Source organism: Lottia gigantea (genome assembly GCF_000327385.1).
Source record: "Lottia gigantea unplaced genomic scaffold LOTGIsca_20, whole genome shotgun sequence".
Lineage (NCBI taxonomy): Eukaryota > Metazoa > Mollusca > Gastropoda > Lottiidae > Lottia > Lottia gigantea.
Genome location: NW_008708401.1, coordinates 953,314 through 963,482, shown reverse-complemented (window position 1 = coordinate 963,482; position 10,169 = coordinate 953,314). Strand labels below are relative to the sequence as shown.

Here is a 10,169-nt window from a genome sequence, read left to right as displayed (position 1 = left end):
ACAATGGTTCATCGTCGTAGTAAGTGAAATCTGAAATGATGATTATAGGGAGTAAATACATGCATTGCAAAATATTTTTGCTGGTGTAGGTCAGTTGGTAGGTTTTTAATTTTTTGTCTTTCTAAGAGTCTCTGCCTTTCATAGTATAAACTTCTTTCAAACAACATACGTATCAGTGGTGCACCAGGTGAGCAATATCTGTCATGGTGACTGTGTTTAAGTGTTTGTGTGTTGCTCAAAATATGGTCTGCTACAAAATAGCACAATAAATGGATGGCATATCACTCGTGCTTGAGTCCTGGCTGTGTTCAGCTTCACTTACTGATCTCCAATTGTAACTTTCATTTCCAATGATGTCAATTCTTAAGTAGAAGAGTATCTTTATACTCATTGCCTCTTCAAGACGTTTAGAACTACATTCCCAACACACAGGTAAACTTATTGGGAACAAGATAATGAAACGGCATGACCATTCTATTGATATGAAATTTCAGCTTGTAGCAGACCATGCTTACTCTTTTCGAAACATCTGATGGTATTTCTATTAGGGGGAGTCCTCTACTATAAAACTTTTGCTCCCGATTTTGCCATTTTTATTTTGATACTATATTGTATATTGTTTCAGAGAGAGGGTGGTTTCCTGAAATATTAACATTAGATAAAGGTATAATTAATATATAGATAGCTTTGACTTTAGTCTTTTTGTAATTCGTGATCGCAAGAAATCACTTGTATACTACCTCTTAAGATAGGCAGGCAGAAATGAAATTTTTAAACTTAGTTAAGCGTTGGGTCGTTTTTCATCAGTGGACTTGTATGATGCCATCAATATACAATAGAATCCCTCAATAATCCAATTGACACCTGGTAAGTCCAACTGATGAATATATACTCTTATTGGCCACGTTTGAGACTTTTATGTCCCTCCTAAGAGGTAGTATTCCTTTAAAGGGTTGTAAATAGGTTTTCGAAATGTTTTATTAGCATCGATGGGCACCGTTCAGACGTCTGTGGGTCATGTAATTCTACATTAACTTAGTGTTTTACTTTGTCACTTTTGCCAAAGACCTCTCTGATATTGAACTGGAATGTACTAGAGAATGTAAACCCATCAGCAAATAACACTCAGAAATTTACCTTTCTTTCGACCAGCAACGCCATGAACAGCGAGTCATTAACACAGGTTTTGTTTTTCAGATTGTTTCAAAGGACCAATAGATATCGCATTCGTGTTCGACGCATCCTCCAGTGTCTGGAATGTTAATTTCACCAAAGCACAGAAGTTTGTGACGAGTTTTATTGACCCATTCTATATTGGTCCCCACAATGTTAGGGTTGGTATAATGATGTATGCGGACAAGGTATATACAGAACCTAAGGATGTTTATTATTTCATCAATAACCAAAATAAAGCTGACGTAGACAGTTTTATCGCCAATTTAGAATGGCACGCTGGGTTACGCACAGAAACAGGTGGGTTTATTACTATGTGACAAGCCACATGGTCGATGAAGCAGCGTTTATTTCAATAACGACAAAATCCACATTTAGTCCTGATATTTATGATAAAAATTAGAGCAGAATATGGCTATTACTCACACTGTACTGGTTAAAATCAGCAAATTATGGACAGACAGGAATGTTAAGCAGGTCCACGTCACCTTGGTATGGTAGATATAATTCTCAACATTGAAAATCAAGACATTTATATCAAGTATCGTTGTGTTTTCAGGTCTGGGTATCCAATTTATGAGAGAAAATATCATGTCAGAAGCTCGAACTGGTGTACGTAAAATCTGTATAGTCATCACTGATGGGGAATCGCAGGATAGCAAAAAGACTGCTGCTGAAGCTAAACTAGCTCGAGATGCTGGTATACAGATGATGGCGGTTGGCGTCAGTAAAAGTGTCAACGAAAACGAATTAAATAGAATTGCTGGTGATCCAAGTCAAGTTTATATTGTTGAAACGTATGATGAATTGGATCAAATTAAAGAAGATCTGTTTGGAAAAGCCTGTGAAAAAGGTGAGATCCTTCAACGTTGTCGAATGTATTGTTCATATGAGTGAAGCGACGCTTTTATTTGGCTAACTTTGTTCACATTTCATCTGGAATAGTTTACATAGAAATTCTAAGCAGATACACATGCGGCCATATTTTCGAGTCAAAGCATCCCAGAAATCAGCCCTGTTAAAAACCATTTAGATTTGATGCCCAGAGACTTTGTTTCAGAGTGCAATGCTTGTTATTGGGTAGGATAACCGCAAGGCAATTCGACAATAGGCTTTCCTGCAATATAGCCTGTCTCGATCTAAGATAAAGACATTTCAAGTTTATTGATCGAACTTATCCTTTATCAAGAGAATTAAGAAATACTCAGAAAACAATTGATGTTCTAATTGATTAGTATTCAGGGCAGTGGGGTTTGTATCAGTTGTGTCTTGGATCAAATTCCGATTCTTATTTCATTAGATCCCACAACCAAACCAACCAAGAAACCATGCTGCTGTGACGACGAAGAAAGTTGAAGTCTGTCAAGGCTCTGATCGAAACATCTAATGGATATGCTTTGCTTAAATCTTTGAAGTTTGCCGATAATTTTCTAAATATCTCACTGAAACAAATTTTTATAACCAAAATATGACTCTTAAGTCTGGCATCTACCAATCTATATAAGCTTGCTCTTGACTTTGCCGGTGACGTCCTTTTCTGATTTTTGATTAACGGTTAGAATCGTGTTCTTCAAGCAAAATCCGTTTAAATTGTATATTTTTGTTGTGTATTAATTTATTTATTTCATTATTATTTATTATTATTTGCAAAATAATTTCATTTATTTGAATAACACCATTTCATTGTAAAATACCCATTGAAATATTCCGGTCAAGACCAAGTCATCTATTGATGTGGGCATCATATCATTACTCAGTGAATGTCTTCCCCTCTTACTTGGGAATGTCGACAGGGATGTACACTTGCCTAAGCTCGCCGTTTTTACTGTGCGGAAAAATACAAATTATTAATACTTGATTCATGTTTTGAATGTTATGCAAAGTACAGTTTTCCGACCAAATCAGCTATAGGTGTGCAGAAATACCTTTCCTTTTGAACACATAGTTTCTTCATTTGATATTTCCTCGACGTTTTGATTATATAATCATTGAAATTGTACCATTTGTTTGTATGGTATTGGAGAATGATGTACTGACATTTACTGATTGCAGAAAATGAAACATACAACTGCATTTGTTTCAATGTTCTGGAAATGGTGGTTTGTTTTTCTAATCTCAGTAAGCTTGCTGTAAGTTTCAAACAAATTTCAGACATGACATTACCTTCGAAAGAAAAATAAGATAAAAAGTTAATGCACAGACATAAGCTTATAAAATATTAGTTCAGCCCTAAATCATTTTAAAATTCCATCACAATGAAATAATAATAATAAAACATGCAAATCTACAGACAGACAATTTTGATTTCCTTTGTTTTAATTCAATTTTAAAGATATTTCAGATCACTTTTGCATTTTTTCTCAAATACTGGTGATAAGATTTTAAGATAATTAATTTTTCTTTATAAAGGCAATTTAATGACGAAATGAAGGAAAAATACGCAATTGTCAATTGATGGTCAAGGAAAGGTATTTCTGCACACCCGGGTCATCTTCACTATGTCAAGCTATTACGAACTTCGTACTTATCTTCACAGTGTCAAGCTATTACGAACTTCGTACTTATCTTCACAGTGTCAAGCTATTACGAACTTCGTACTTTTTTTCACAGTGTCAAGCTATTACGAACTTCGTACTGATCTTCACAGTGTCAAACTATTACGAACTACGTACTTATTTTCACGGTGTCAAGCTATTACGATCTTCGTACTTATCTTCACAGTGTCAAGCTATTACGAATATCGTACTTATCTCCACAGTGTCAAGCTATTACGAACTTCGTACTTATCTTCACAGTGTCAAGCTATTACGAACTTCGTACTTATCTTCACAGTGTCAAGCTATTACGAACTTCGTACTTATCTTCACGGTGTCAAGCTATTACGATCTTCGTACTTATCTTCACAGTGTCAAGCTATTAAGAACTTCGTACTTATCTCCACAGTGTCAAGCTATAACGAACTTATAAGTACGAAGTTTGTACTAGCTTGACATTGTGAAGATGACCCAGGGAAGATTCAAGACAGTTCATTTGTTATTTGGAGGTGGAATAAAAAGTGATTTGTACTATACCAGTCAGACTGGCCCATATATAGCTGACTGTTTGACGAATACAGATAAAGACATGTTTATATCACATGGTTGACAAGCCATTGGTACACTTCTGTGATGTCTAGCTTGGCTGGTTACAATCAATATAACGCATATATAAAATACTGTAGATATTGCTGACATCTTGGCGTTTTTTCGGTGTTTCTAGATCTAAAATATAGAACACGGCGCACTGGAAACATTGGCTTCAAATAATACTAAATAGTACTGGAGACGATTTCGCACGTAATGTTCATTAAGTAATTAATTCACAAATTATGTAATTAGATAATTAGTGACTCATCCCCGAACTTTTTAGATGAACACTATATAACATTTCTTTCTTAAAGGGAATGTAACAATATTTCTCTAGCACTTTTCATCAGACACTTTACCATAGATCCAAACATAAGGTATTCGTCTTCTTATGTCTTAATGTGCATCATAAAAAAAATCTCTTTTAAAAATCCAGTATATTCAAAGACAGAAATTTTCAAAAATTCATCTCCGGAGGTATCTAAGGGTCCGTCAATGTAATATTTTGCAACCTCTTGCCGATGACGTTAATCGTGCTATTCTTATGACACAGTACAGGAACCGACTATGCCTTAAAGCCACACAGTTGAGCACCTCTCGATCTTAGGCTAGCTACGGATTTGAATCCCTTTTCTGTTATACAAATAACAGAAGTATAGGGTACCGATTAAACATGTTTTAAAGTGAGGGATAATATGTCTATGATTATTAGTAATTAATATAATTACTTTGGTGATGTATAAAAGTTGCATGAAGTTGACGTTCACAATTTATTAGAGACAATAGCTCAACTTATTCTCACCATGTGGAAAGTAATCTTAGCATTGTCCTGTGTCATGGTAAGTGGGTTTTTAGCTTTTCAGCGCGACTGTCCTGTAAGTTTTGTATATTATGAGATATTGGTATTAAAAGGCTTATTTTAGTCTGTAATTGGTTATTGCTGGAGAATCACAGAGATTGGGTTAAGAATGAAACTTTGGAAATGATAGATACTGATATATGGGATGCAACTCCTAAGTATTTCTGTTATAAGAATTGCTTTCTCTTGTAGCTTGTTTGTGACTCGGCCAGTCTTGCCGGTGTAGGTAAGTTGATAGTAATTTGAATAGCTATATCCTTCACGGTGCAATTACGAAAAACGAAACCCTGGTCCACCATTGTGAATGAAATCAGGCATGATGATTCTAGAGAGTGAGTTCATGGTTCATCTCAAAATATACAAAATAGCAACATATTCTCCTGTCTCCAGGTCTGCACTGTTCTGAATCACTGGTCTCCAATTGTTACTTCTATTCCAAATGATGCTTCTCTTTATAATCAAATATGACCATCGGTTTCCTAATATACCCCTTTATTGGGAAGGAGAGAATGAAAAGACATGACCATTCCATTTGATTTAAAATTTCAGCTATCATACCGTATTGCGTTTTGTTTCAGAGAGAGGCTGGTTGTCAGAAGTGTTTTTAGATAAAGGTAGGCCTACTGTTAATATGTTCATAGTCGATCCATATGAGGCTTCATTGCAAGATATTATCTGATATTAAACTTTAAAAGAAGCATAAAGAAAATGTAATTCATATCACCAAAAGAGCATCTGAAAGATTTATTTAGCCTACAAACTAGCAACGTCATGGTTTTTTCAAGCGAAACCGATTTCACTAGTTAATACACGCACTCTTAAAGGGATTGTAAACAGGTTTTTTAATCTGGCTTCTTTTGTTCCAACAATTCCACTAAAACTAAGTGTTTGATAACGCACTAATGTGATGCAAGTTTTAGAGGAATTGCAGGAACCACAGAATGGTTGGAATAACAGAGCAATCCATAGCGAAAGCATTTCGACTAAAATAATCCAAAATGGTTCGAGGCGAATGCTTTTCTTTATCTCGTTTTGTTTTTCAGATTGTTTCAAAGGACCAATAGATATCGCATTCGTGTTTGACTCCTCCTCCAGTATCTGGTATCAGAATTTCACCAAAGCACAGAAGTTTGTGACGAGTTTTATTGATCCATTCTATATTGGTCCCCACAATGTCAGGATTGGTATAATGATGTATGCGGACCAGGTATATACAGGACCTAATGATGTTTACTATTTCACCAATAACCAAAATAAAGCTGACGTAGACAGATTTATCGCCGGACTGCAGTGGTACGCTGGTGAACGCACAGAAACAGGTGGGTTTTTAAATAACAAGCTGCTTTTCCGGTAAGGTTCATGATTTTTATTTTCAAAAGAATACGATTTCTAAAATATATATTGTCACTGTTGCGATATTATTTTTATCTTTCTACTTTTATTTTATTTTGTTACTAACGTTTGGCTCCACACGTATCTAAATTTCAGGCCTGGGTATCGAATTTATGAGAAAAAATATTATGTCAGAAGCTCGAACTGGTGTACGTCACATCTGTATAGTCATCACTGATGGGGAATCGCAGGATAGCAAAAAGACTGCTGATGAAGCTAAGCTAGCTCGTAATGCTGGTATACAGATGATGGCGGTTGGCGTCAGTGAAAGTGTCAACGAAGAAGAATTAAATAAAATCGCTGGTGATCCAAGTCAAGTTTATATTGTTGAAACGTATGATGAATTGGATCAAATTAAAGAAGATCTGTTTGGAAAAGCCTGTGAAAAAGGTGAGACCCTTACAACGTTATCAGATAAGTCGTTAATGTGTAAATACACTTTCAAGTTTTTGTTCGTACTTTTAGTCCGAATATTTGCATTTTACCCCATTTCCTGTTGTTTTGGTGAGGCTTTTAGAATCGGAATACGTTAGCAGTTACTCATGCGGTCGACATCTCTGGCCATGACTTCTCTCAAATCTATAGAATAATTCCCCATATCTGAAACCATAACTAACTCTTCGTTCCAAAGTTTAATGATTGTTTTTGGTATGGATAACCGCATCTTGACTAAGATGTTGACGCTAGGCATTCCTACAATCTTATATCTTTCTATGTAAAATAATGGCATTTACATTTACATTTAGTTAAGTTAAGTTTATGCAAGGCATAGATCTGTCTGATTTGACTTCAACCATAACTTTGTCTTGAATTTGATTTCAGAAAAACCCAAACCAACCAAGAAACCATGTTGCTGTGAAGACAAAGAAAGTTGAAATCTCTAAAATCTCTGATCCAAAAATCAAATGAAGATAATATTTTTTTTAAGAAAAGAAATTCCGTTCGTAATACACTTATTAAATCGTTATATTGTGTGTGATATCCTTTCTCAATATTTTCATAAACACAATTTATATCTAAGTTCTTGCATCTGTAATCTGCAATATATAAGCTTGCTTTCGTCTTTGACGGTGACGTACTTTTCTGATTATTTATTAACGGTTAAGATCGTCTCAGTAAAATCCGCTTATATTTATGTTATTTGTGTTGATATACTGTTTATTATTAATAAAATATAGAAAAATAATTGAATAGTATCAGGTTTTATTTCATTATTTCATTACTTAATTTGATTATATAACCATTAAAATTGATTGTATGGCATTGTAGAATGATGGACCGGCATATTTACTATATACAAAGAAGTGGAACTTCAATTGGTTTCTGGAAATGGTGGTTTGGTTTTTTAATCTAGGTCAGCTTACTATAAGTTTCAAACAAATTTCAGACATGACAATACCTTCGAAAGAAAAAATCATTGATAAAAGATAATGTATAAAGATATAAATTGAAATAAAATTCTTTTAGCCTTATATCTTTTAAAAATTCCATCAGACCACAATAATGCAATTTCTAAGAGATGTCAATCTACAGACAGACAATTTCCTTTTGTTTTAATTCAATATTGGGGCCATTTTTAGATTATTTTGACGTTTTTCCCAAGAATATTTTTAATATAATTACTTTGTGTTTATAAAGGTGTCTGTATTTTAATGAAGAAAAAAGACGCTCGTGATGATTGTTTGTCAAGTCGTGTAAAAGTATTTGCCTGGGACATCTTCACAACGTCAAGCTATTATGAACTTCGTAAGTTAGCTTGACATTGTGAAGATGACCCAGGGAAGATTTAATACAGTTCACTTTATTTAGAGGTAGAATAAAAGTGATTTGAACTATACCAGTCAGAATTATATCGTGTTTGTTGTTTCTTAAACTGCCTGAAATAATCATGGTTGTTCATGTATGCGTTTTAAATCTTCCCCGCATGTGCATAAATAGCTTTGATCCGGTACCAGATCGGTACTTAGAATTTTAAGTAATAATGGGTGACGTCAAATACTATTACCAGAAGCCGAAAACAGTTTCTCTGGGGGATAGGGGAGGGGCTGGCACTATGGTATTGTTGTGTCATGTCAATAATTTCCCTGGTGTTGATGCACACTGGGCAAAACAAAAACAAAAAGCGAATAAGAGTATTCACATTTTAATGCTGGATGCAAGGCTTATTTCTTTCTTCTCAATGAGGCAACCGAGCAAAACTTCCTGAAGTCCTCGTAACACATACAACAGTGTTCATATTCGGAGCCGAACATCGTACCACATGGGCCACATATAGCTGACTGTTTGACGAATACAGATAAAGACATGTTTATATCACATGGTTGACAAGCCATTGGTACACTTCTCTGATGTCTAGCTTGGCTGGTTACAATCAATATAACGCATATATAAAATACTGTAGATATTGCTGACATATTGGCGTTTCTTCGGTGTTTCTGGATCTAAAATAAAGAATATACCATGGTTTAGGCACTGATGTCAAATCAACTAAAACCCGATAAGCAATTCAGTCAGATGAAAGCATTATTGATTCAAGGGTTATAACTCCGTCAGCTCGAGAAATTCAAACATCCAACAATTAACCCTATTATCTCCAAAGGGACAACAGACTTAAATGGAGACCTGGCTGTTTCGTCCAATTCGTATGTTTATCAATGTTCCTTAAGCAACGGTACGATTATCATTTACATCTAACATGATCATTATCAAGTAACGTTGCTTAAGGCACATGGTGTTTATCGGAACAGTAACTTCTATCTTGCTATGCCTTTGGTATTTATCGTAATATTTGTAGGCCTCTGAAATATTCAACCAATACAAAGTTCTGTTTTTGACTGCCACATTATGACGTATGCCAAATAATATAGGCCCATTAATAAAAGAGGTTTTGATTGACCATGGAGAATGGCATTTAATCAGATCGTGCCGTTAAAAACGAAACTAAACATTAAGATCAAAAGAAATACAATCAGAATTTTATGAAAACATGTCGCTAATTCAATAAGAATGGTCACGGAGCAGTCAAAACAGGATCAGGAAGGAATACTACCTCTTAGAATGGACATATATAATATAAAGTCTAAACTTGGTATATATTCATCAGATAGATTCTCTATACAAGGGGATATATCCATTAAACTAATTAATAAATGCTTCTAAGCATTAATGCTTCTAAGCATGTTTCAAAATTACTTAGTTTAATGAATTGTTACTTAGTTTATGTATTTATTGGATTATAGAGGAATTCTGATGTATAGTTTTGACACCAGGTGATTTATAGGACTCATTTTGAAAATTTTAAATTTTTGTGGTCATCCGGATAGGTAGTACACCTCTTTAATTCCCCTTCTTTACAGCTTGCTTGTTGATAGCACTTTTTGGCCGTTTTCAGCAGAAATAATTATTCTGAAAGCTTTAAAGAGGATGACCCTTGGCCTGTTTTCTTTTAAATTGAATTGAACTCCTTCGGTATCCCTGTCATTACTGTACTAATAAGGAATCGATGAAGTAGCTGGTTTGATATTGGTTGATTAAAGAAGGATTTGTTTACTCATTTGACCCATTTCTCCATTTAAAGATACGAACCTCTTGCCATCAAATTTAAAATAATGACAGGAAGT

At 34.7% G+C, this 10,169-nt stretch overlaps 2 protein-coding genes across 2 annotated transcripts; both read left to right on the top strand.

Moving 5' to 3' along the window:
• Positions 1-3: 3 nt before the first annotated feature.
• Positions 4-4,163, top strand: LOTGIDRAFT_231504 (hypothetical protein; the record flags this gene model as incomplete). The annotated part of the gene is made up of 5 exons (XM_009053655.1): positions 4-19; positions 626-664; positions 1,198-1,473; positions 1,733-2,026; positions 3,784-4,163. 5 exons carry the CDS (start codon positions 4-6, stop codon positions 4,161-4,163), a joined length of 1,005 nt encoding a protein of 334 aa, XP_009051903.1.
• Positions 4,164-5,101: 938 nt separating this feature from the next.
• On the top strand, positions 5,102-8,383 carry LOTGIDRAFT_231503 (hypothetical protein; the record flags this gene model as incomplete). Its single annotated transcript, XM_009053654.1, has 6 exons — positions 5,102-5,137; positions 5,350-5,383; positions 5,736-5,771; positions 6,201-6,476; positions 6,646-6,939; positions 7,372-8,383. The coding sequence occupies 6 exons, from the start codon at positions 5,102-5,104 to the stop codon at positions 7,422-7,424; spliced, it is 729 nt and encodes a 242-aa protein (XP_009051902.1). The 3' UTR covers positions 7,425-8,383.
• Positions 8,384-10,169: the final 1,786 nt, after the last annotated feature.